Source organism: Odocoileus virginianus, chromosome 3, assembly GCF_023699985.2.
Source record: "Odocoileus virginianus isolate 20LAN1187 ecotype Illinois chromosome 3, Ovbor_1.2, whole genome shotgun sequence".
In the NCBI taxonomy this organism is placed as follows: domain Eukaryota; kingdom Metazoa; phylum Chordata; class Mammalia; order Artiodactyla; family Cervidae; genus Odocoileus; species Odocoileus virginianus.
Window position 1 is genome coordinate 24,685,801 of NC_069676.1, and position 27,811 is coordinate 24,713,611.

A 27,811-nucleotide genomic window follows, 5' to 3' on the forward strand; every position below is an offset into this window, starting at 1 on the left:
ATCCTGTTTTGCAGTCACTGGGCTCAGAGCTTCCTTGAGGGCCAGATTTTCAGCATTTCTCTATTTCCAAACCCTAACAATAGCTTGACTCTCAATTAATGTTCAATAAAATGTTTTATAGACTAGGATGGAAAGGTAAGGTTGTTATCACTTGGATTATTTTTGAGGGCTGCATAGGAAAGAAAACTTTCATAAGAAAACATTATATAACATCCCAACAGTTTGTTGAATGAACCTGCTTTGTTAGAGGAAAGGCATTTTTTAGTTATCTGCAGCTGTAGGAAGTGCAGGTGGTTTTAATTGTTCCCAAATCCCCCATTGGTGGTTTTATCCTGTTTTTTCCTGTGGTATCCAATCATTAGGTTCATGGATAAAATACCATCTCTGGAAAGCCTTCTTAAAGCTATACCTGGTGTTTTTTTTTCTAATTTATCCCTCCAGTTCATGTGGACACACGCCTTTCCCATGGTTGTTTAGCCTTGGCATTTACACTTCTGACCAGAGGGTGGGCAGAGTTATGGAGAGAGGGAATAAGCTAAACTTGTAACTGCGTGTGTGTTATTTGCTCAGTCGTGTCCGACTCTTTTGCGACCCGAGGGACTCCTAGCTAGCCAGGGTCCGCTGTCCATGGGATTCTCCATGCAAGAATGCTGGAGCAGTTTGCCATTCCCTTCTCCAGGGGATCTTACTGACCCAGGTCTCCTGCATTGCAGGCAGAGTCTTTACCATTTGAGCTATAGGGAAGTCCCTAAAACTTGTAACTTTGGTCTGTTAATGAAAGAAGAGGCAAAATAACATGTTACTTTTAGGCTTTTGTTTAGATGCCTAATATTTAGATGGCGAGGGTGGGTTTTGCAGAAAAGGTGGTTCTGAGTGTTCAGGTCAAAAGTGAAAACTCTGTAGTCTCCTGTTTATGGAGAAGGAAATGGCAACCTACTCCAGTATTCTCGCCCGGAGAATCCCATGGACAGAGCGTCCTGGCGGGCTACAGCCTATGGGGTCGCAAGAGGCGGACACTACTTAGCGACTAAACCACCACCACCACCAACAACATAAAGGTTCTGAGTTGGGTTATTGTATCTTAGTTCCGCCCCACCTTCCTTTTTACCTTCCTGCATTAAGTCTGCTCCCCCATTTTCTATTTATATAGATCATCTTTTTGTTTTAGGTTATCACCACCTATTGTCCTGCTAACAATGAGCCCATTGCAAGAGTCAGACAGGTAAGTGCTTTTTTTTTTTTTTTTCTTTTAATGCAAAATGCCCTTAAGGAGTTTGTGCCAGTTATCATTGAGTAATACAAATTTACAAAGTCAAAGAATGTTTCCTTTTAATTTAACATTTAAGAATGTCTGGGGGAGGGACTTTCCTGCAGGTTCAGTGGTTAAGTATTGGGCTTCAGTTGCTGGGAACATGTGTTTGATCCTGGTGGGGGAACTTAGATCTTGCATGCTACACTGCCTGGCTGAAAAAAAATAAATTCTTGGGGAGACCCTGTACTCTGTGAGGATGTATATGCCCTGGAAAAGGTGACCCCTAGAGAGGACTACCCAAGAGGGGTTCCATTGAGGTCTATGTTTCTGAATCACCAGGGGACTTGGGTTAAGATGAATGTTCTGACCTCTTGAATCTACGTTGTAGCCTGAGGTTCTGAATTTTTAATATACTTCAGGTATTGCTCACAGATGAGGCTCCTGGACCTTGCTTTGAAAGGCAAGGTTTTAAAAGGTACAGAGTCTAACTTAACAAATTCCAGCAAGTTTTGGGATATGTAAGCTGTGATAATCATTTTAAACCACAAATCTTAGGGTCACTGGGGATTTTACAATTCTTTTCCACAAGTCTGTGTTCTTAGGAGGAGATCATCACTGCCCTTTCCCTTTCCCTTTATCTCCCTCCAAATCTTTATTTAGGCCAGCATGGCTGACTATGAAGAAACTGTAAAGAAAGCAAGAGAAGCATGGAGCATCTGGGCAGATGTAAGTATGGAGTCCGTGACACAAATACCTATGACAGACGGGAGGCAGCCAGCGCCCCCTTGCTGAAACTGGAGCTTCTTGGGGGCTGTGACTATCTCTAAGCTGTAGTCCTGAACTAGTACTCTTTTCCATATTTTGCCTTCAATAGCAAGGTAGTTTTAAAGGGAAAAGAACTCTGTACTGTCGTAGCGTAAACAATCTATGAACACTTGCGTCTCCAACTGATCTCTGAACACCCAAGTCTCCAAAAATTAAGCAAAGAGAAAGGAATATCTATGCTAAAAATAAACCATATGCTCCTCCCCCACCTCCAAGTTTTTTTAGGGGCAGGGAGGGGATGTTAGCAATAGGTCGGCATTCTTGGTTCAGAGGGAGTGGTGTCAGCAGCTGCCCTCATAGGGCCTAGGCTCCAGTTCCTCTGCAGTCTGATGAGGCTCTGAGGCTAATTCTGCCTCCCCCTCTCTGTCTCCACCAGTTCTGTGAGCAGGTGTAGGAATTGACGAGCTGGGCTGGGCCACCCTGAGCTGTCAATAGATGAGGGCCAGGCTCCGGAGGAGGGGAGAGTAAAGAACTGGCTTAGTCTGGATCTCCCGGTTTACCCTGAACCTCTCTCTTGGTCTTCTGCCTGAGATACTTGGCCTGAAGCTATAGGAATATCCTGAAAGGTTAACCCAGCTCTACCCCAGACAGTTACTTCGCTTCGTGTGCTTTGTCTTTTGTAGAAAAGGGGAGGCCAGGTGTGCTTACCTCTTGGGTTATCAAAAGGGTTAAATGAGTTAATCATTTAACATGCTTACATGCAGGGGTAAACCTTAGCACCTGTTTGATTTTTAGATCCATGTGCTGCTGAGTTTGGAACTGCTGAGCCTCAGTGGTTTTTTTTTTTGTTTTTTCCTCCAGAATCAGTGGTTGCTCCCGGAACTTGGGAAAGGGCAGACTCTCCAGGAGAGCCCTGAATTGGATGCAGGGTTACTGTTAGCCAAGAGACTGCCTCTGTGCAAAGCAGGAAGAATGTTTCCTTTAACTAATTTTGGCTATAAGTTAAGCTCCAGGTTTATGATATACAATCAAAAACTGAACTGAAAAAATCCTTGAACAAAGAAAATACTGCTTGCAAAAGTCAATAGTATGCTAAGTGAAGTTCACCTTAGCAATGTAGAGAATAGTGGCCGATGCCATGTCAGCTTATTTTAAATCGGCTCATTCCACATCTGCGGGGCTCACATCTGCAGGTACGGAGTGCTGACTGTTCTCCACCACTCTGTGTAAGGGGCTTGAGCATCCATAGGTTTTGGAATCCATGGGGGTCCTGAACCAGTCTCTCATGGTTACTGAGGGACAGTTGTATTGTTTTTGTTATTTCAATTAATAGACTATTTTAGAACAGTTTTAGGGTGAAACTGTAGGGGAGGAAAATTTTTTATTCTTCCCTTCTAGGTTCTTTGGCTGGCCTGATAATTAACCAATATACAACAGATTAGCAGGAGAAAAACAAATTTTAATTTTTTATGAGGGGGAGGCATGAAGATATGAGACCCAAAGGCAGCCAGGCAATTGAAGCTTATATACCATCCTGAGCTAAGTAGGAACACGGGGCTTCAAAGAGGAGGAGGACAGTTGCTAGGAATGTGAGCAGAGCAAGTGTTCGGTAAGCAGACGCTTTCCTTCTCGTGCAGATAAGTCAGATATAAAAAGTTTTCTCTGTTGATAACTCCTGGTACAGGTCCCTTTTTAATTTCTTTTTTTTTTTTTTTTTCACTTTATTTATTATTATTTTTTTTTTACAAACTTTTTTTTTTTTTTTTTAGTTGGAGGCTAATTACTTTACATCATTACGGTAGTTTTTGTTATACATTGAAATGAATTAGCCATGGATTTACATGTATTCCCCATCCTGGTCCCCCCTCCCACCTCCCTCTCCACCCGATCCCTCTGGGTCTTCCCAGTGCACCAGGCCCGAGCACTTGTCTCATGTACCCAACCTGGGCTGGTTATCTGTTTCACCCTAGATAATATACATGTTTCCCTTTTTAATTTCTTTTAGGCTGTTAAGGGGAGTTAGAAATCTTTTCCTGAGTCTCCTGGGCCTTAGTTATCTGTAGCTCAAAATAAAGCCAAAGAACTTGTCAGACTGGCCCATCCTGGGGTGGCTTATTCTGAACTCCTAAGTTTCCTGTATTAACACCCTGCATTAGTGTGGTACATCTTATAATTGGTGAGCCAGTACAGACACATCAGTAGTAACTGAAGTCCATAAGTTGCATTAAGATTCACTCTTTGCATGTGTTGTTTTGAATTCTAGTGGAACTTTTGATCAGAAACATCCACTATATGTGTGTATGTACCCACAGTAAATATAGTCTTGTTTGAAAAAAGATTTGTGTGAATTCAGGGTCTTTTCTTTCCCTGAACTGACTTTTCGGTCAGTCTTGGCTTTGCCCATGGGGGTGGCCATCGGCACTGTGATGTCTTTAATATTGTGCTGTACTGTGACGTTGCTGCTGTTTTCGATTTCAGGTTCTTCTTTGAAGTCTGCTCTTCCACAGTCATGCCAGCCTCTCTTTCTGCTCTTCATTTTTATTCCTCTCCATAGAGTGGGGCTGCTAAGTGGGAATGAGTGGCTTTCCTGGGTGATGGGAGAATCAGTTGGGAATCCCACTTGTTGGAATTTGAGTTAAGCCGTTGAGTCCAGAGTTTAGGGAGGAGGCAGAGCATTTCTTCCGTGTGCCTCCAGGACTGCTCAAACATGAACAGAACAAAGCTTGCTCCTCCTCGTGTGCATACTTTTTCTCTTGGCTCCTCACTTGCCTGGGACTACTTCTGCTTGGCCCTGACCCTTCTGGGTGCTTTGCCTGTGAGGACAAACCACCGTTTCATTTAGTTCATTTATATTAGACCTGGAATTTTTCAAAGGGAACCTTTTTTTTTTTTTTTTTTTTTTTAAGGAAAAAGGAGACAGAGTATGAAAATATAAAAAGGTAGTTTATAAAAATGTTTCTCTTAACTAAAACTAACCACCGAGAACCTGGTTGGGAATTCTTGCTCTGCTGTTTTCTTTCATGAGCTGAATTAGTCCAAATGCCACCTGTTTCTGCCCGTCTGCATCCCCTGTGGGTGCCATCACTTTCTTTCTGCATTCCTGGTGAGGAGGAAAGCCAGAGTCTCTTTCTTCTCTTGATGACAGGACCTTGAATGGGCCTTCTCCAGCTGCATAAAGGGATTCCAGATATCTGTAGTGCTCTCTCTCTCTCTTTTTTTAAGTTAATTAATTTTAATTGAAGAATAATTGCTTTACAGAATTTTGTTGTTTCCTGCCAAATATCAATATGAATCCGCCATAGGTATACATGTGTCTCTGTAGGTCTTTAACACGGTTGTCTTTGCAATACTTCCCCAAGTGCTCAGCAGATAACTAACTATGCTCTTTGTTCCCTGTTCATGGCTGTCTCTGATGCTCACTGTCACCCTGACTTCAGAGTGAAGTGTGCAGAAATGAGGACTTGGTGGCTGTTTTCAGGAGGGTCGAAGGTTACTGATGTGCTCTTGTGCTGGGCTGGTCAAACCCACATGGGGAATGGGACTGTCTTCCTGGTTACCTGCTCCCCCTCATCCCTCACCTCATACTTAATCCTGACTTTCTTTTTATCTCTCGCTGCTCCTACCCATCATTTTGGAAGCGGGAAGAAAGAAAAAAAAAAGTCAAGTTTGAGTGGTCTGAGATGGAAAGTAGTTTAAACCTTGGGTAGTGGGTTCTAATGTGTACCCAGGGTTGAGACTTGATCAGTTGCCAGGTCTTAACAGTTTGAATTATGTTTATCTCTATTGCTGTTTTTGTGGTCCAGACAGCCACCATCTCTTGTCTGGCTTCATAGTGTTCCTGCCTGAGTCTTTCCTCCCTCTGATAACATTTTCTATACCACATCTAGAGTGGTATTTTAAAATGCACTGTGAGGGACGTTCTTGGTGGTCCAGTGGTTCAGACTGTGCTTCCACTGCAGTGGGCCTGGATTTGGTCCTTGATCTGGGAGCTAAGTCCCTGCATGCTGCATGATGCGGCTAAAAAATTAAAATGCACTGTGATTTTTCTCCCCACTGTACAAAACCCTCTAGTGATTTCCCCACTGCTCTTTGGATCCTTTACACAGTCCTTTGCAGTGTGGCCCCTACTTTCCACTCCTAACTTCTTTCAAGTCTTTATAGTTTCCCAAAATTATCATATTCTCTTGCCTTTTAGCCTTTGCATATGTTATGTTCTCTGTCCCCCATAATTTCCCTCTGCTTTATCTACCTCTTCAGATGGCAAACACAAATCATGCTTTAGGCCTCAACTCTTTTAAAAGCCCCCCTCCTTCCCACCTCCTTGTCCCCAGGAGTTACTACTGGGTTACTACTAATAGGTGGCCCGCTTGTATAGTCTAGCACCATCATGGCGCTTACTACGTGAGATTATAATCTCTTGTTTTGTGTCTGCCATCCCCAATGGATTTAAATCTAGCTGCCTTGTTTCCCTTGAATCCTGGGGAATAGCACACTATCTGGCACATAAAATGTGTGCAGTAAGTGGTGGTTCAATGACTGATAGAATAAATAAGCTCAGAATAGTCATGTGTACTGAATTAGCCATTCCGAGTTGAAGTTAACCAATTTGCTAAGGCTATAAATGTGTGGGCTAAATTTGGTTCAACTCATTCAGTGGCTTAGAAAATACAGAGGATCTTTGCTGTTTCATTTAACGTTATAATTTTTGTTTACTGTTTCCAAAAGTGTGCATGTATCATAAAAATGGCAAATGTTGCAGACGTACAAAATGCAGAGAATCAAAGTGTTATGATTCCATTTCCTGGAAATTGCAACTGTTAACCTCTTGTTGCAAATTCCATCAAATTTAAGCAAAAGTTTACTTACCATATGCATTATCTTGCTTTTTTTTGTTGTTGTCTTGTTATGGCTCTTAAAAGTTTTTCCTTATAAATCTATTTTATTCTTTTTAGAACGTGTCTAGAGATTTGATGTGCTGTTCTGTGCTTAGTCACTCAGTCGTGTCCAACTCTTTGTGAACCCGTGGACTGTAGCCTATCAGGCTCCTCTGTCCATGGGGAGTCTCCAGGCAAGAATACTGGAGAGGGTTCCCATGCTCTCCTCCAGGGGATCTTCACAACCCTGGGATCAAACCCCAGTCTCCTGCCTTGCAGACTGATTCTTAACCATCTGAGCTGCCAGGGAAGCCCTCCATTTTATGGCTATTCCATAATTAACCAATCATATGCTGATGGGCATTTGGATGGTTTCTGTTTCTCTACTGGAAGTAGCACCGCAGTAAATGCTGTTGTAACCTATACTTTTGCACACTTATCTATATGTTCAATTTCCAGAAGTAGGACTGCCTGTTCAAAGTAGTCGGGGCGCAGGATGTATTTGAAATGTTAGTAGAAGGCCAGGCCACCCTTAGATTAGAAAAACCTTTACAAGGATATTTGGTGTATATTTGGGGAAGAGGGAGAGTGAAGAAGAGCCCTGAGCTCCATGAGTGCCTCACTTATTTCAGCCCCAGTGCCTAGTATCGCTGATGTCACACAGTAAGTGCTCAGAAAGTATTTCATGCGTGAGTGGTATGATTTGAATGGATTTTGGACACCAGCCTGAGTAAGCTGAATTTAGGGTTTGGGTTTGCAATCAGTTTGACCCATGTGAAAACATCTCTGGGAATCATATAGGGTTCCAGATTATGTAAGGTATTTAGAGCTTTCTAGAGTCATCCCACCATTCCAGTGTTCTTGCCTGGAGAATCCCAGGGACAGAGGAGACTGGCAGGCCATGGCCCATAGGGTCGCAGAGAGTCGGACACGACTGAAGGAACAAACCACTAAGCACGCAGAGTCACCCCAGAAAGTTGTGTTCAATCTGAATTTCTCTCTGTACTTGGCACAGCCCTTGCTCACCAAGAATGTGTCACCTGTATATTTTCTTGGTCTCTGGAATGGGTTTTAAGGCCTGACATCAGACACTGATGGGATCAAAACAGATGTTTTTGACGTAGTTGTGCTTTGTTCTATTACAGCACATTAGTACTGTGTTAATAGACATGATCTTACACTTTTCAGCAGACACTGAAATGCCATTCCTTCCTTAGATTCCTGCTCCAAAGCGAGGAGAAGTAGTGAGACAGATTGGTGATGCCTTGCGGGAGAAGATCCAAGTACTAGGAAGCTTGGTAAAGTATTTTTGTAGTAAATGTATAGTACTGTGAGTGAAGAATAAGGCTATTTTGTACTTTTGTGTATAAGTGATCTTTTTAAGGTCATAATTTACGTATTTCACCTGGAGAAGGAAATGGCAACCCACTCCAGTATTCTTGCCTGGAGAATCCCGTGGACAGAGGAGCCTGGCAGGTAACAGCCCATGGGGTCGCAGAGAAGGAAAGACTGAGCAATTTCCCTCACTTATGTATTTCAAAAATATATATGTATATAAATTTGTAGCTGATATATTTCAAAAATCTTTTCTTTAGAGGAAAGATTAACAAGATGGATAGGAAAATGTGAAGATAGTTCTTGGGCTTTAAAATTCTTCAGAAAAATAAGAATAGACTGTGGTTTGTAACCCTCACAAAGCAGAAACAAAATGTTTTGCTTTCCCCACCTCAACTTTAATGTTTAAAGCATGAATTCTGTTGGAAAATTGCTGCTTGGTCTTTTGTATTTTTAGGTGTCTTTGGAGATGGGGAAGATCTTGGTGGAAGGTGTGGGAGAAGTTCAGGAATACGTGGATGTTTGTGATTATGCTGTTGGCTTATCTCGGATGATTGGGGGACCCATCCTGCCTTCTGAAAGTAAGCAGCGAAGTCAGTTCTGCTAAGTATTGCGCTCCAAAACAGAGAACTCCCCAAAATTCTCTGGTTGTGAGCAGTTTCCACAAAATACTTGTATATGAAAATTTTTTAATCTCTTTACTAAGAAAGTAAAATTAAAACAGGTGAAAATAATCAGAGCAAGATGTTTAAACTTTTTAAATTTTTCAAGGTAAAGCTCAGTGTTGGCAAGTTCATGGGTGAGACTGATACTTTTTTATGGAGACTTTGTGAAGTGAATCACCAATCTTCTCTGGAAAACAGTTTGGGAAAATATCTATCAAAAAAACCTTAAATATTTAATGCAAGTTTCCAGAATCTTGATTTAAGTAAATAATCTGAAATGCAACTGAGGTTCAAGTATTAAGGAGTTCATTGTCCCATCAACCGGAAACAATAGAAATGACCTAAATGTCCAATCATGACAAAAGTTGAGCAAATAATTTTGGCAGTCTATTAGCAGATATTGTCAAGAGATCATAAAGACTGCCTTCCCGAACCGCAGACTTTATAGGAAAGTTGTACTTACTTATTTTTACTTCGTCTTCTTTTTTTATATATACTTACTTTTAGATTATTTTGATTTGAGAAGGTAGTATTTTTCATGTCACAAAATTAAAGAGGAATAAAAAGGTGAAGGAAGAAATATTTTCTTCCTCCCATTGGGATACTCCATAGTATTCCCGGGACATATCAAATGTTTCTGGTTTCTTGAGTATATCTTTCCAGAGCTTTTTCACCTGCAGACAGATATGTAGCAAACCATCTGTTCCATTTTATACTTTTTTCCTACTTAATGTATCTTAGAAATTGTTTCATATTGTTCCGATAAGGTGCTTCCTTCATCTTTTTTTTTTTAATGGCTGTTCTGTTGTAAGGGTGACCAGTTCCCAAGTAATAGATACTTAGGGTGTTTTCAGTCTTGGGCAGTTAAACTGTGCTGCAACCTTGTCCTCAGTGATGGGGACAAGGGCTTACACAGTTTGCAGTGTTTGCCGTGTCAATGGAACAAACCGGGTGAATTCATGTGACTGTATTGAAACCACAGAGGTGGAAATCTCCTGAAGTGGTAAAGGTGGTTATCTGTCAAGGCAGAATTATTAGTGGTTGGTTTTGTCTGTCTTCTGTATTTTCCAAAGTTTCCACACTGGGAATTAGGTTACATTCATAATCAGGAAAAGACATTTTTAAAAAATCACGTTTTCCTGTTTCCTCTTGGAATATTGGGCAAATTCCCTGCTGCTAGAAAGAGGGAGTTCTTTTCAAATGTACAGTTATTGTCCATAATTTGATATGTAACAGCGAGTCCCATTAGCCAAGGTTAATTTTATATTGAACACTTTTCAGAGGTTGTTCAGAGTTAAGAAAGTAAACTGCCAATTTGTGGAAGTATATATGTGCAAGCAAGTAAGTTTGAATTTTATCTGCTGTAATGTCTGACTCACCAATTAAAATCCTTTTCAATTGTTCACACATTAAAAAAATAGATTATTCATTTATGCAGAAGCTCTTGGGTAACTTTGACCTCATTAATTCAATTAATGCTTATTGAGTGTCTGCCAAGTGATCTAATAGGTAATACTTGGTTGAAAAAGTGTAGTCCTTTCCCTCAAGAAATGTATAAAGCTGTAGATTCCTTGCATTTTAATTTTGTTTATTTTTACTTATTGGCCACACGGCATGCAGGATCTTAACTTAGTTCCCCAACCAGGGATCAAACCTGTGCCCTGTGGTGGAAGCATGAAATCTTAACCACTGGGCTGCCAGGGTATTCCCAGGGGTGGTTTTAAACTGGGAAGAAGCCTGTGTGGAAGCTTAAGATGGGAGAACTTGGCTTACTTGGGGAACTGTGTTACTTCAGCCCTGCCAGAGGGCGCAGTATGAAGGGAGAGATGGGTGGAGAAGGAACCTTGGGAAGGGACTTTTCCTGGAGTTTGGACTTTATCCTGAGGGCTGCTTCAGTAGTGATGGGGTTGCCAGAGTGTGGCCAGCGGGGGGAGTCCTGTCATCAGATCTCTGCTGGCTCCCTGGAGGGAAGGATGCAGAGGGGAGCGGCAGAGAGGAGGAGGCAGGCTCTGCGAGGAGGAGACTGTCCCAGCGCCACCTCTCCGGACAACAGGGCTCCCGGACTAAGGAGAAGCCTGGGAGTGCGGTGGGGCAAGTGGTGGGGTCCCTGTTCTCGCTGGCAGGGTGAGCATGGCCAGAGAGGTCGATGGCTGGGAGGGCGGCCTTCCTACTGCCTTTAGCCGGGTTTCATGAACCTTCGCATTCCTTGCTCTGGTTCTTCACTGCTTCAGCTGCCTTTGATTAAAATAAGGCTCTTGCAGGGTGAGGTGGTCAGATGGCATCACCACCTCAGTGGATATGAGTTTGAGCAAACTGCGGGGGATGGTGAAGGACAGGGCTGCGGGGGATGGTGAAGGACAGGACTGCGGGGGATGGTGAAGGACAGGGCTGCGGGGATGGTGAAGGACAGGGCTGCGGGGATGGTGAAGGACAGGGTTGCGGGGGATGGTGAAGGACAGGGCTGCGGGGGATGGTGAAGGACAGGGCTGCGGGGGATGGTGAAGGACAGGGCTGCGGGGGATGCTGAAGGGGATGGTGAAGGACAGGACTGCGGGGATGGTGAAGGACGGGGCTGCGGGGATGGTGAAGGACAGGGCTGCGGGGGATGGTGAAGGACAGGGCTGCGGGGGACGGTGAAGGACAGGGCTGGGGGGGACGGTGAAGGACAGGGCTGCGGGGGATGGTGAAGGACAGGACTGCGGGGGATGGTGAAGGACAGGGAAGCCTGGGGTGCTGCAGCAGAGAGTCAGGCACGACTGAGCGACTGAACAAACAGCTTGTGGGATTATGGTGACTTAAGTTTGTCTATGAGATACAACTGTTTTAATTTATATTTTCAGTTTTCCTATAGGTATGTAAAGATGTGTACAGTTAATTCATTCAACGTTTATGTAATTATTAAAACTTTGCCCCCCCGTACGTGAGTCACTTTGTCCTGAATTTAGAGAGGTGAGCTGAGGGCTTCATCCGGCAGTGTCAGGAACACGGCCCTGAGCGTCATGACTCCTGTGTCGTGGTCGTGCCTGCCCTTGGCGATCACATCACCGAGGACACGTCTCGTTTACTCTGAAGTTTCCTCGTCTTCCTAGATGGGACTGGCACTGCCCTGATCCACACAGAGTTCCTTCGAGGAGTAGAGGCTTGATGGAGATCCTCATGGTTTATAAGACAGCCTGGTAATAACAGCGTTTGTTGTATGCTGGTGAATGTACCAGTGTCCCCCAGCTGTGTGAGGTGATCTGCTGCAAAGCGTCTATAGTCCCCACGTGCTCTGGTGCATCTTTGTTCTGAAAGGGAAAGATGGCAGACTTTGTTCCTATGACCTCGACAGGCTTTTAATTAATGTGTTTAAGCCTGTTCCATGCCTTCTTCGTCCTCAGGACCTGGCCATGCTCTCATTGAACAGTGGAATCCTGTAGGCCTGGTCGGAGTCATCACTGCGTTCAACTTTCCTGTGGCCGTGTACGGCTGGAACAACGCCATTGCCATGATCTGTGGGAATGCTTGCCTTTGGTAAGAATGGCTTATTTTCCTATCCAGTAGTTAGATGGTAGAAGTCTCCGTTTTCAGGTACTACTGAAAGTATTGCAAATGTATTGAAATGTTTTCTACTATTCTTTCCGTTAACATTGCAAGTGACACCTGCTAGTTGTGAAATGCTGGGTTTTAGTTACTTACATATTTTACCATTGGTAAAATTCATATTTTTTGACTTAACTTTTTGACACAACCTTATACCATCTTCCTTCTAGTTATTTCTACCCCAAGCAAGTATACTGTAATTCAATTTTGACATTAATTACTTGGACTCAATATTAGACTCCACCTGTTTGAGTGAGTGAGTGAAGTCGTTCAGTCGTGTCCAACTCTTTGTGACCCCATGGACTGTAGCCCACCAGGCTCTTCCATCCATGGGATTCTCCAGGCAAGAATACTGGAGTGGGTTGCCATTTTCTTCCCCAGGGGATCTTCCCGACCCAGGGATTGAACCTAGGTCTCCTGTATTGCAGATAGATGCTTTAACCTCTGAGCCAGCAGGGAAGCCCCCACCTGTTTAAGGGCGCAGTCTTTTACAAGACTCCTCCTTCTTAAGATGCTAGCTGCAAATGTTCCCAGTCCTCAGGACATCTGCAGTTCTCACTGGCTGTCTACAGATTTGGAGGTTACCACTGGTTTCAGTAGAGCTTCCCTGGTGTCCCAGATGGTAAAGAATCTGCCTCCAATGCGGGAGACATTGGAAGGGTTGGGAAAATGCCCTGGAGGAGGGCATGGCAACCCACTCCAGTATTCTTGCCTGGAGAATCCCCGTGGACATAGGGGCCTGGCAGGCCACAGTCCATGGGGTTGCAAAGAGCTGGACGGGACTCAGTGACTAAGCATAGCACACACACTGGTTTGAGTAACTCATGAGAATGGTCCACAGACCTCAAGAAAGTGCAGTATTCAGCGGTTGCACTTTGATTGTAAAGGATACATTTAGGGCATGGTTTAGAAGGGTTTCAAAGACAGAGCGTCCCTGCCCTCTCCCTGTGAGGTCAGGACATGTCACTTTCACAGCCAGGAGGCTCCACTGAGCTTTGGTGTAGGGAACTTTTATGGGGTTCTTATGACTTTGGCACGATTGGGTAAATCATTGTACGCGTGACCGAACTCAAGTCTTCCTCCTTCCCGCCCCACGGTTGATCTTTCTCAACACCACCCCCCATCCTGAGGCTATCTTTTGGGGAGGGGCACCAGTTACCTCAGTAGCATAACAAAGGCCCTTCTATCATTCAGACAGTTCTGAGGTTGTTGATCCTGGGTGTGCCAGAAACTGGGAGCCAGATCCCTGAGAAGCTCCAGGAGTTGGTGATGGACAGGGTAGCCTGGCATGCTGCAGCCCATGGGGTGGCCAAGAGTCGTACCTGACGGAACTAACCGAACTGAACACCAGATACAGTCTTCATTACGCTGCATTTCACAAACAGAGAACTAAATGAACAAGTAGGAGGGAAAAGAGAGCTTGTGATAAGGCACAACCTTCTTTTGGAAACACAATTCTTTTTTAATTCAATAAAAATTTAATAGTGAATTCCCAAGTGATTCTGAGGCACTTGGCCAGTATTCCCATGGCTGCATTAAATGTAACATTGCTGTGAAATATGCGATAGTAAAAGTTAGCTGGGGAAATGTCAGTATTTATAGATGACAAAACAGTTGCTTGCTTTTAGCTTTTGTGTTCAATGGAGGAACTTAAATCAGGAAAACCAGGAAATTGTCTTTGTCCATTTTGTGTCTTCCCACTAACATGTACTGATCTTGGTGGTGTTCTCAATTGAAGGTAGTCAAAGGCTATATAAGCACGGCATAGCTGGATTAATGATTCAGCATCATGTTAGGCAAGGAGTATGGTTTTCCTCAGCCCCCCGAGTCTTCCAGTGAAAGTTGCTGTTGATTGATCTCTGTTTTACTCAGTTTCCACAATAGACAGAGGTTAATGTAAAGTTCCTGTGATCAGTGCAGCAAGGAGGTTCAGAACGGCTCAATGCCATTTTTATACTTATGAAAGTTTTGTAGTCCCTTCGCCCCAGAGGCACCAAGCTGACTTCTCTTTCAGTTATTAGGCTCTGTTGTTTATTAAGAACTTTTTTCTCACAAAGACCGTTGCTTCTGCTTAAAAATAAAAGGTATTTATGATGTTCACCCAATTAAGCTGCTTTTTTGTTTTTATTTTTTACTCTTACAAGGAAAGGAGCACCTACAACTTCCCTCATTAGTGTGGCTGTCACAAAGTAAGTATGTGTGGCTTTCTTTTTTCTGGGTCTGGGAGAATCTTAAAGGGTGATTGATAGGCACTGAATTTTTAACCTGACGTGAAAGTGTCGTATTTATTTTAGCATAGGATCTGGACAAACTCTGTTCTTTGATTGTGATAATATTTTTGTATCGTTATGTAGTTCACGGATCCTTTTCAGGGCCATGTCATTTAAGTCGTGGGAAACATGCCAGATACTGATATAAATGTTGAACTTGAACTCCTAAAACATTTCTTTTTGTCACTTGCAAAATAAAAACAAATCCAGTGGAGAGGAAATAGTCTTGCAATTTAGGGGCTATATGCTATAACTGTGTAGCATGTTAATGGTCTTAATTTCTACTCAGGCCCATACTTTTATTGCTCTTGTTTAATAGACCTTAGCAAAACAAAAAAAGTGTTACACCATTCAACTGATTCTTCTGACACTGTCTAAAATGTATTTCATCTTTTGGTTAAAAATTACTGTTTTATTTATTCCTCTTTGGAAACATGATAACACTAGTTAAGTCATAAAATCAATGTTACCAATTTATCATTTCAGAAAATCACTTTCTGTGTAGGGTGATGATGGGCCCTTGATGATGCATTGTTTGCATGGCCTGCATTCTCTGACAATTATTGGCAGAGAGCTTGTGATGGAGTCTGTTCATAAGAGGGTACTTAATGTTAGAAGATCATTTAGGAGCACTGACTTGGAAAGCAAAAAGTCAGCTAAGAGAGTAGTGTGTGTTAGTATTGAAAGGAATGTGTGATATTGAGGAAACAATGTCTTTCAAGGCAAGGGTTCAAATTAAATATTAAAAAGAACCCATATACAAAACACACAAAAATGGTGAGACTCCCCTAGGCAATTTTTAAAAATAATCCTTAAAAAAAAGCAAACAGTTAATATGAACGTGGTGAACTGACTTGCCAGTTGTTATAAAATAGCTGATTAAATTATTATTTTGATGTTCTCAGTTATTGCTTTGGTATTCTAAAACATAAAGCTATTCTTTGTGCTTTTAAATATTTATTTGGATAAACCTTTGAAGGAGAAGGCAATGGCACCCCACTCCAGACCTCTTGCCTGGAAAATCCCATGGACGGAGGAGGCTGGTAGGCTGCACTACATGGGGTCGCGAAGAGTCGGACATGGCTGAGCGGCTTCACTTTCACATTTCACTTTTATGCATTGGAGAAGGAAATGGCAACCCACTCCAGTGTTCTTGCCTGGAGAATCCCAGGGACGGGATCGCTCAGAGTCGGACACGACTGAAGTGACTTAGCAGTATCAAACCTTTGAAAGGTTTGAGATGTTCATATAGGAACATGGCAGATGTGTTTTTTAGATGATTGAGAATATCATCTGATTTTTGTGATAGAAGACAGTAAGTTAAATGATGATATATTGTGCTGGAGTTAACCAAAGGTATCATACCATCCACTGGGAGTTTTTATTTTTATCTTTTTTCATTGGGAGTTTTTAAATTCAGCTGCTGTTCAGACTCAGAAGATGACTACATATTATACCTGTCTGTTCAGAAGCATATAGGACAGGAACATAGTTTTCTGGGAGGATAGCATCAGGTACAGGTATTTTTCTTCATTTGTTGTTTCTGGAGCAGTTTATTTGGGGCACAGGAGCTGAGATCTACACTGGATAGGGGTTACCTTGGCTTAGAAGCTCAATGCCCCACAGAAACCAGAAAGTCTTGTAGCAATTCTTGCATGCGTGGCTTTCAGCCACTCACGAGGGACATGTAGTTACAGAAGCCACTGCACTCAGAGAAGAGTGAAAGCATGAGGTTCCAGGCATAGTTCTCAGGTCATCATTCCAGTTTAGACGGGGGCTTGCTTTTACCATGAGCCATGGTGTCTAGATAGCATTGCTGACATTGGCGTTTATCAGGTAGGCTGAGGAACGAAACTGAGGAGTTAACCCAAGGTCAGATTCTCATGAATTAGGGAAAGAGGGCTTGACTGACTTTTACCCACAGGTGCAAGGCAAAATGCCTACCCTTCAGGTGCAGTCAGCTGCTTGTGCAGACAGTAGATACACCCTGAGTCCCTGGAGAGAATTATGCAACCTGATCCTTAGCCTCAGACATGACAACTACAGTGTGTGATCCTTGATGGGTGGAGGAAAGAAAACAGCTGTAAAGGACATTTTGGGGGCCAATTGGAGAATTTACTTGGGTATGATAATGGTATCTTTTTTATGGAAGTGGGTATAGAATTTAGATCTTTATGAAATTTCAGGTAGAAAGTAGCCAGTAGCTTGGGGTGATGGATCAAAAGAATTTTTGCCCCATTGAGGCACCTGCTCCTCAGGAAGCTCAAAATGAACGAAAGAACCGTGTTTCAGAGAAATCAGAATGACTGGAGCCATATTTTACAACTTAAAATCAGATTTAAGTAGCATTGAACTATATGTCTCATTTTGACTCTAACAGCCTAAGTTGTAAGCAGCAGACTAAGAAAAGACTGCTTGTCCACCTTACTTTAGTCTGGTGGGTGGGGCTCTATTTCCTGACTAAGAGGTTGGTGGACACTAGAGCTGAATTTCTTTGGGGTTCTGCAGGCAGGTCCTGCACCCTCTGCTGTTTCCTCCACATCCCCTCTTGGTTTGGGGAACCTTTTTCCCTTCTCATCCTTTACCATTTCTCTAGCTGGCTCTAGTTGGAAGAGATGCGGCCAAACCTCTCATGACTAATGGGAACTATCCTTCATTTTCTTCGTCTTTCTGGGTTTTCTTCCATATATCCCTTTTAATTTTTTTAACATTATTTTAATGGGTTTTTGGTAAGAAAGGGCTCCCGCACCTGCCCCCAAAAAGCCCTGCAGTCAGTTTACCACTTTGAACCAGATGTCTTCATAGTTGGGCAGAAAATATTTGAGAACAGTGATCACTTGAACTTCCTGACCAATGCTTTAGGTCTTTTATATATTTTGCCTGTCTTCTTCTGAAGTTTCTTTTAGGGGGAAAAAAAAAGTTCTGCGTTTAAGTGTTTGAAAACCTCCCCTAATATCTGAGGAGAAATCTAGGCCTAGATATTTGAGGGATGGGAGAGAAAGTTGAAAAAGGAAAGCCAAGCGATTGGAATTTATTATTTCTCCAAATACAGTAAATTAAATCGATCCCTTCCTTAGAATTGCCCTTTCTTTTCTAGGATAATAGCCAAAGTTCTGGAGGACAACAAGCTGCCTGGTGCAGTTTGTTCCTTGACTTGCGGTGGAGCGGATATCGGGTAAGTCAGCAGACCCAGAGTGTCTTTCTGCTGAAGGACCTGGGAGGATCACCTAGAGTCATCTTTACTAGAATTTCAAAACCCAGTATAGCGGAGGAGGTGAGAGTGGCGTTTTGAAATCTTTACTGTTACGGATCTCACTGGGCTTTACTTCGTTCATATGTAGCTGTTGTTGGAGGGTGAGTGAGAATTACGTCTTTCATTGCCCTGAGCTGCTATTGTAAGGCGTTTGTGTTACACAGTGCTGTGCCAGCGTGCAGCCTGTGGTTTCCTGACGCTTGATTTATCAATGTGCTCACTTACAAAGCAGAACTGTGGGGTTGTGATCTGGTGTCTCATCCCCACCAAGGACACGTAGCCTATTCTCTGGGTTCCCCCGTGACCAAAGAAGGGAACCCTGGAGACCCAACTTCTGATTTATTGTTTTTCAAAAGTTGCCATGTAATTCACATACCATAAAGTTCTCTCTTTAAAAATGTACAATCCAGTGGTTTTTAGAATAGTCAGTGTTGTACAGCCATCCTCGTTACCTTGTTCCAGAACATTTTTGTTACCCTCGCCTCAAAAGAACCTGACACCCACAGCAGTCTCTTCCGTCCCTCTCCCCTGGCAGCCCCGCTTGTACTTCCTGTCTCTGTATTTGCCTGTCTGGGGTGTTTCTTATAAATGGAATCATACAGCACGTTGCCTTTGTGTTTGGCTTCTTTTACTTGGCAGAATGTCACAGCCTCTTTTTCAGCTGAAACAGACTATACTTTCTCTGAACCATGGTAAAAGCTGGTTCTACTGGCCTGGACTTTTTCTTAGTTGACATGTCCTAGGAGTCAGGTGTTAGAACCTTTACTGGTATGGTAAAAGTCTTACTCTTGTCTCCATCTATTGTACTTAATGGGCAGTCTCAAAAAGGAGTAGTAAAGGCTTTTTTTTTTAGATAAGGGAGTACATTTTAGAAATTTCTATTTAGAAAATACAACTCCCATATAAAGAGTGCATATAGTGAAGTATTATCTAAATGTCATTTAAAACATGACATTTATTTTTTTTCCAATTATTTTTATTAGTTGGAAGCTAATTACTTTACAATATTATAAGTGGTTTTTGCCATACATTGACATGAATCAGCCGTGGATTTACATGTGTTCCCCATCCTGAACCCCCCTCTCACCTCCCTCCCCATCCCATCCCTCTGGGTCATCCCAGTGCACCAGCCCCAAGCACTTGTCTCATGTATCCAACCTGGACTGGCGATCTGTTTCACACTTGATAATATACATGTTTCAATGCTGTTCTCTCAGATCATCCCACCCTCACCTTCTCCCATAGAGTTCAAAAGTCTGTTCTATACATCTGTGTCTCTTTTTCTGTCTTGCATATAGGGTTATCGTTACCATCTTTCTGAATTCCATATATATGCATTAGTATACTGTTTTGGTGTTTTTCTTTCTGGCTGACTTCACTCTGTATAATGGGCTCCAGTTTCATCCATCTCATTAGCACTGATTCAAATGAATTCTTTTTAATGGCTGAGTAATATTCCATGGTGTATATGTACCATAGCTTCCTTATCCATTCGTCTGCTGATGGGCATCTAGGTTGCTTCCATGTCCTGTCTATTGTAAACAGTGCTGCGATGAACATTGGGGTGCACGTGTCTCTTTCAGATCTGGTTTCCTTGGTGTGTATGCCCAGAAGTGGGATTGCTGGGTTATATGGCAGTTCTATTTCCAGTAAAACATGACATTTAAAACATGTCTACCCTTTGACCTACTCTGTTCTTGTCCTCAGGACGTGCAGTCCTGCAAGCTGGCCTTGGTGTAGCTCAGGTGATAACAGGAGTGTGTGCACGGGGACGTTAAGCAGTGTCCCCTGTGAGTGGCAGTGCCCACGTGTGCTGGCCTGACCTGGGGAAGCCCGCAGGCACAGTGTCATCAAGCGTTTCCAGCCCTGTGTTGGTCTGAGCCTGTGTCTGTCTTGCTTGGCGCACACCACACCCTTTGAAGCACTCAGCTCTAAGCAAGGAGATTCAGATTGACCGTGTCTGATCTACAGACGGTCTATTGACCGTGTCCTTAGAAACTGGAGATCCTAGCACAGACTTTCTAAGTCAGCTTCCATGAGGGATGACTAGGATATTTCCCTACAGTCTTTGTACTTTTAATTCTTTTTCAAGGATATTTTTTAATTATTTTATTTTGAAGAGTTTATTTGTTTTTGGTCAAGCCATGCAGCGTGCGTGGGTCTTGGTTCCCTGACCAGGGATTGAACCCATGCACTGTGCATTGGGAGCATGGAGCCTTAACCACTGGACCATCAGGGAAGTCCCTAAACTTTTAAGTAAGAGACTTCAAAATAGCTGAGATGCTCATCAAGGAAATGCTACTGTTGAAATGTCCAGTCACGCATCAGTACAAGAAGGACTATCTTCCTTACCAGCATCCTTGAAGTGGTTTCTGTTTATGGAGAGCTCCCAGAGCGGGTTAGGCACTGTCAGAGGCCCCTGTTGCTGGGTTTCTCTGCTTGCGTGACCGTGTCTGTTCCCCTGCAGCACAGCTATGGCCAAGGATGAGCGCGTGGACCTGTTGTCCTTCACCGGGAGCACGCAGGTGGGAAAACAGGTGGCCCTAATGGTGCAGGAGAGGTTTGGTAAGTGCTGGCTTTATAACGAGCATTTTAATACCCTCAACTATGGATGTGCAATCTAAATGTTGGGTTTTTTCCATGGATTATTTGACTGACTGTCCAAGTAAAAGAAAAGATATAGTTAATAGTGGGTTAATATTACCAGCAGATATATATCCATAATTTGGAAAAGGATGTCATTCCCTCCCTAACTGACTGTAGTAGAATCATATCAAATGTATTTATTAACCTGTATCAGACCAGTTTAGCAAGTAAAAAAAGAAAACTCACGATTTAAACAGGACTATTCAGAGTACAGGACCCAGAGGGAATGCGGTGTAGAAGGCTTGCGTCTGTTCGTCTCTCATTAATGATGTAGCGCTCGGTGGCGTTTGGTGATGACGGCCCCATCCCCTTGTAGCTTAATATCCGCTTGATGCTTAGGCTTCCTAGTAGCTCAGTGGTAAAGAATCCACCTGCCACTGCAGGTCTCGTGTTTGATCCCTGATCCAGGAAGATCCTGCGTGCCTTGAAGCAGCTAAGCTGTGCGCAACTATTGAGCTGGTGCTCTTGAGCCCAGAAGCCACAACTACTGAAGCCTACAGGCCCAAGAGCCCGGTGCTCTGCAACAAAAGAAGCCGCCTCAGTGAGAAGCCCACACACTAGAGAGTAGCCCCTCCATCTGTAACTGGAGAAAAGCCTGTGCGGCAAGGAAGACCCAAGAGAGCCAAAAATAAATTAATTTTTTAAAAAATCCTCTAAAAATAAAAATCCATTTGATGCTTAACTGTTTCAGAGTAGTGGAGGTGAGAACATATTCTCCTGTTGTCACATATGCTCCTAACATCACAAGTAATTACAAGTTACTTACATACAAGCTGATTTTGAAGTGCAGTTAAGAAAAAGTAAATATATGTGTAAAAGATCAGTAGTAAACACAGCTCTAAGTTGAGGCAGGCAAATCTCAAGTCTCAGCGCTCAGGAGTGTACAGTGAGAATGGTGTACATAGCCTCCTGTATACCCTCCTGGCATGTAACCTGGCAGTGTGCATCAGGAGCTCTAATATCCATACCCTTTGGCCCTGACCTAAGCAGGTAATCGAGAGGTAGGTAATCAATAGCCAGTATATTCAACACTAGAGAAGTTAAATAAAAGTTGGCTTATATCATTGTGATGGAATGCTATATTGTGGTGTTTAAAAAAAACCTCTTAATAATTTAGAGAAAAGGTATAGGTTTTTATTAAGGAAATAAATCAAAATTGATTATTATGATCTCAACTGAATATAGATGTATAGGAAAGAGATTGGAAGGCACTGTATCAAATTATGAGGAGAGATTTCATGGTAATTTGTGCCATGCCTTTGGCTTATTTGATTCTTTTTTGCTTTTTTTTCCCAAATAATTTTCTACAATGAGCACATAATTTTTAAACTTTTTTATTATGGTAATATATATGTATATATATATATATATATATATATATATAAACAAAACAACATTTGATTTATATATATATATATATATACACATATACATATTTTTAACTGTACAATTCAGTTGCATTAAGTACATTTGCACTTATATTGTTGTGAAACTGTCACCATCATCCATCTCCAGAACTTTTTTTGTCTTCCCAACTCTCTACCCATTAAAAACCAACTCCCCATTTCTTCCTTCTCCTGGCCTTGGGAACAAGCATTTTGTTTTCTGCCTCAGACTTGACTATTCTAAGAACCTCCTCTTAGAAGTAGAATCATACAGTAGATGTCTTTCTGTGTCTCAGTTATTTCACTTAGCATAGTATCTTCAAGGTTTACCCATGTTGTAGCATGTGTCAGAACTTCCTTTTTAAGACTGAATAATAATCTATTTTGTGGATGTACCACTGTTTGTTTATCTATGCATCTGTCGGTAGATACTTGGGTTGATTATACCTTTTAGCTATTGTGAAAAATGCTGTTGCAAATACTACTCAGGTCCCTGTTTACTTCTTATGGTTAAGTACCCAGAGTGGAATTGTTAGATCTTATGGTAGTACTGTGTTTAAGTTCTTGGGAAACTGTCAAATTGTCATATAATTTTCCTCGGTGACTGTACCATTTTACACAACTGTTTGGAGTTTAAGGGGATATAATTTCAAGCTTAGAGAAATTCCAAGACTAACACAAAGAATCTATATACTCTTCAATAAGTTTTACCAGTCACTTGCCCCATTTTTAAAATCACTTTCTCTTCAGCAGCTCACACACACATACACACATAAAAACACATATATACAGTGAGAGTATGTTGTTTTTGAACCTTTTGAGAAAGTTGAAGACATTGTATTCCTTTAAATGTGTTTCTGTATTTCCTCAGAACAAGGACTTTCTGTCATATAACCATCATAGAGTTATTAAAATCAGTCATCTTGACATTAATGCAATGCTCATTCTTTTTTCTTTTCCTTAAGGTACAACTGATTTATGCTTATGCTGTATTTTAAATCTGAAAGTCAAACAAATGGGATAGGCTGTGGTTTGCAGGTGTGTGTGCAATAAACTGAAATAGGCATTAATTAGTATTTGTATATTTTTAAAGGGAGAAGTTTATTAGAACTTGGAGGAAACAATGCCATTATAGGTAAGGCTGCCTTTTTTGTTTGTTTTCTGGTCGGCATATCTTCAGTAGTCATCCTGAATGTGCAGAACTCGTGTGAGAACTCATCTGTTGTGTGTTGTTTGAGGTCTAAGTCCCGTGCGTGGGAACTTTTCCTTATGAGACAGAACACAGTGTGTTCTTGTTTGGAAAATGTTACCTGGGGCTTAGAACCTGTGTGTGAGACTTTCTAATGTGGCATGTTTCTTGTTCTCCTATTTTTTTTTTAAAAAAACTGGCCACATGTTTCTCTAGAATAAACAAGTCACTCTTATATGATCTGTTTCCAGAAATACTAGTTTATCTTCAGTGGAATATTGCGTGCTTTTATATTGGGAAGGAACACTTCCTTGAGGTATTTTATCATTTAGCTGTAGTCTTAGAGATTATTTAATTCTCTTTTTCATTTGTTTGATACAAAAGGAAATAGTCCACCAGCATAACTTCTGGATAATATAATGAGTATCAGTTGGTTGAGACGTCATAGAATCATGAATTTTATGATAAAAAACTTCCTAATTGTACATTGCTATCACTATGTGTTTAATGCTTTTGTGTTTGTGGGGGACACCAGGAATAGAAAAAGTGTGTGATGAAGGATTTGTTCTGGGTGAACTTCTAATCTTGTAAAAGGGAGCTGATTAAAAAATACAGTTAGCATTTAAAATCACTAGGCATTTGACAAGGATTGTGATAAGCTGTTTCATATGCCATATGTCATTTAATCCCCACAATAGTCCCATGAGGCAGATACCTTTATTAATCTCATTTGAAGGTTACACTTAGGCTTAAAACAATATGTGCCTAAAGTGACAGAATCAGCATTTCTATCCTGGCAATCAGACCCCAGAGCACAGCTCTCTTTCTAAAACTCCTTCCTATCGTCCATTAATACCCCAGATAATAGTATTCCATTTTATGGATGAGGAAGCTGAGGCTTAAAAAGGTAAAATAACACAACTAAAAAAGGGATGGGGATGGATAAGAACCTTGGTCTGTTTGGTTGTACAAACTGCCTTCTTAACCATCACTTTAGTCTGAGAAGGCTTTTAGACTGGACAGGGGAAAAGTGAGGATGTAAAAGGCAATTGGGACTGTAAGTTTATGGAAGGGGTGGAAAGGAAGGAGTTATAAGTAATACAGTGTATCACTGGAAGGGTTAATCTTGTAAAGATGATGCTAGTTTTTTCTTCAGAGGGCAGAAGAGTAGGAGGAAGAAATATAGACAAAAGGGGAGAGGAATCTGGAGGTGATTTTGCGTTGATCTCTTCAGTTGGAAGCAGGAAAGGGCTTGGTGTGTGATCCCTCCAAGATTTTTCGTGAAGTGCAGGGTGAGGTCATCTGGTGCAGGAGGAAAGGGCACGAGGGGTTTGGGAGATTTGAAAAAACTTCTGTTGAGGGGGGAACACGTGGCATTTAAGGGAATGGACTGATGCGGGTGAGGGTGTCGATACTGTTAGAGAGCTTGGTTTGATGGTGGTAATAAATCAGAAGGGTCCCGATGGGCTGTCTGGCCCAGGGAAGCTGCCATTGTAATTGGCCGTGGGGTTGAGGGTGGAGGCAAGTAAAACTGACAAAGACAACGGTGTCTTAGAGGCGAGATCACATGGGTGCAGACAAGGCTTAGTCAGCACCAGAAACTCCCGAGAGGTGAAAGATAAAGCAAGTCAGAATAGGATGAGCTCATCGCTGTATTCTCATATCATTTTCCCTGGGATAGGAGTTGCCTCTGCAGCGTGAACCTGCTCATCTTACAGAAATAGCTCTGATGTTCTCTTCCTGCGCTTCCTAGAGGCATCATCTTACACCATTTAGCGTCAAGTACAGTGTCTGCCTCCTCCACGACACTGATGGGTGTGTTTTGTTTCCCTAAGCCTTTGAGGACGCGGACCTCAGCTTAGTCGTCCCCTCGGCTCTCTTCGCAGCCGTGGGGACAGCCGGCCAGAGGTGTACCACCGCGAGGCGCCTGGTGAGTGTCTGCATGGGCGTGCGAGAGTGTCCTGCTTTTCCATTGCCATTTTTTAACACGCTGTACCATTCAGGGAGTGTGACAGAAGCGCTCCTAGAAACCTCTGCTTCTGAACATAGTTTAACTCTCCTACTCTGTTCTGTGCTCATGGCGCGTTCTGCTGGTCAGCCAGGGTCTCTGCTTAGCTCTGCCCCAAGCTGCATGTGGTCCAGCCCTCACTGGAGTCGGACTTGGGAGATTAGACCTGCTTTCAATCCTGCACCTAACAATGTGGACAGAATCCCATGTCACTTAGAGAATAAAACAATCTAAACACCCTGTGGGGTCGCAAAGAGTCGGACACAACTAGAGCCTGAACAACAACAAGAAAACATTTGAAAAATTTGAAACTGTTTGCTAAAAGAAAGGCAATTTTGGCTTTTTTATAAAGACATTTTAAGTTGTAAAATATTTTAAAAATTAAAAGATTTGGGCCTGTAAGTCAAGTCTTGGATTTGACTTGATGTGACATAATTTTCTGGAAAGTAAATGTAGGTGTATTCTCTCTTTAGAAATGTCCAAATCTGTACACATAGTGTATACAGCATGTAAATATTAAGTGAATATGATGAGAGTGGTTTCGCTTCAGTGTTTGGGGCTTGGGAAGTTTAATATCCACCCTTAGTTTTGGACTGGATTTTAAAATGTTTTTTTCTGGGATACAACCTTGATTTTCATGACTCGTCCTACTGGAAACTTGTGCCAAACAAGTTTTGATTAAGCAGAAAATTTGGCTACCTTTGCTTTTTTAAAAATAATTATTGTTGAGTTTTCCTCCTGTCATTAAAAAAAAAAATTCAAATTATGGAGGAATTAGCTTTGGGTTTTTCCTCTCACCCACAATGAATGTGAATGAATTCTTTATAAGATTAGCACAATCTAAATTAGTTAGAATAAGATAAGAAAATAGGGAAATTGAGTCTTTACTTTTGCCATGACTTCTCATTTTCACTCTTCCTGTATTTTACAATGGATGAATATCAGTCTTTTCTTGGTTTTTACATTATTCAGTTGAAGTTCTTAAAAACATCTAAGCTACAATGTTCATAAAGTACTTACAATTTATTAAATTTGTTCACCTTAAGCATTTATTACGTTAAAGCTTAGAAGGAAACAGGCATACTCCAAAATATTACAGTCTTAATTACATGACAAACTATGAAATGATGTAAATGTCAAGCATTTCTTTATTTGGTTAACTTTTGTTTTTCCTTTGTGTCCTGGAGCGAATATGCATAGCTATGCTTTCTATTAAGTGTCAAATATTAAAGGATACTATTGGTCATAACCCAAATCAGTTTCTATAGGGACAGTAGTACTCTTTAGAAAAATCCACTCCATTACTACACACCTCTGTATGATTTATCATTGGCCCTCTGTTTCAACCAACTGTGAACCATGTAGTCGCACTAGAAAAATATGTTTATACAGGGGGACTTGAGAAGTTCAAACCCTATATATGGAATTTAGAAAGATGGTAACGATAACCCTATATGCAAAACAGAAAAAGAGACATAGATGTATAGAACAGACTTTTGGACTCTGTGGGAGAAGGCGAGGGTGGGATGTTTCAAGAGAACAGCATCGAAACATGTATATTATCTAGGGTGAAACAGATCACCAGCCCAGGTGGGACGCATGAGACAAGTGCTCGGACTGGTGCACTGGGAAGACCCAGAGGGATCGGGTGGAGAGGGAGGTGGGAGGGGGGATCGGGATGGGGAATACATGTATATCCATGGCTGATTCATGTCAATGTATGACAAAAACCACTACAATATTGTAAAGTAATTAGCCTCCAACTAAAAAAAAAAATAAAAAAGAAGTTCAAACCCATGTTGTTCCAGGGTCACTTGTATAAATCAGTAATGTTAAGAAAAATTGGAAGAATGCCCTGACAGTCTAGTGGTTAGGACTCTGAGATTTCACTGCTGAGGGCATGGGTTCAATCCCTGGCCAGGGAACTAAGATCGCCCACAGCTTCACAATGTAGCCAAAAGGCTACAGGAAAAAAAGAAAATTGTACATTGTTAGCAATTTTTTGCATTTATTTGTACTATTTATATATACTATTAATAGTGCATTTATATTTCCTAATCCCTTGAATGTTTCTTCATTTAGTTCTTACATGAAAGCATCCATGATGAAGTTGTCAATAGACTTAAAAAGGCCTACGCACAGATCCGTGTTGGGAACCCTTGGGACTGTGAGTATCTGGTTGATATCAGAGATTTTCTTTTTAACTGCTGGTGTTAATAAGAGTTCCTGGTTTTCTACTTATATATATATATATATATATATATATTTTTTTTTTTTTTTTTCCCTTTCCTGAGAGGCCCAAGGGACTATGAAGCAGGTTATTATTGGGCAGTTAGGGTGACAAATCTGCTCCAAGTTAGGATCTGAGTGTTTCATGTGAGTTGGTGGATGAGCTTGGGATATGATCTTGAGGTGGGGTGAGTTTGATGAGCTTCTCCTTTTCCATTTCCCTCTTTGGAGTTAGCACCATCCTCCCTCCGGCAAGGTAGTGAGAGGCACCTACCTGACTTCTCTGCTTCCATTTCTGCCTTCCATCATAACCAAAGCAATTTAAAAAATGTAATTAGATAGTTCACTCTCTTGCTTA

General features: G+C 41.9%; 1 protein-coding gene across 1 annotated transcript in view; it reads left to right on the forward strand.

The window, feature by feature from the left end:
- ALDH7A1 (aldehyde dehydrogenase 7 family member A1) overlaps positions 1 to 27,811 on the forward strand; it is a 36,524-nt gene that overhangs the window by 666 nt on the left and 8,047 nt on the right. The window contains exons 2-12 of the mRNA XM_070465087.1: positions 1,169 to 1,222; positions 1,913 to 1,978; positions 8,109 to 8,189; positions 8,684 to 8,807; positions 12,272 to 12,404; positions 14,618 to 14,662; positions 17,841 to 17,918; positions 20,464 to 20,561; positions 23,121 to 23,162; positions 25,052 to 25,146; positions 27,307 to 27,391. Coding sequence (XP_070321188.1) covers positions 1,169 to 1,222; positions 1,913 to 1,978; positions 8,109 to 8,189; positions 8,684 to 8,807; positions 12,272 to 12,404; positions 14,618 to 14,662; positions 17,841 to 17,918; positions 20,464 to 20,561; positions 23,121 to 23,162; positions 25,052 to 25,146; positions 27,307 to 27,391 — 901 coding nt within the window. The remainder of the gene's footprint in view (positions 1 to 1,168; positions 1,223 to 1,912; positions 1,979 to 8,108; positions 8,190 to 8,683; positions 8,808 to 12,271; positions 12,405 to 14,617; positions 14,663 to 17,840; positions 17,919 to 20,463; positions 20,562 to 23,120; positions 23,163 to 25,051; positions 25,147 to 27,306; positions 27,392 to 27,811) is intronic.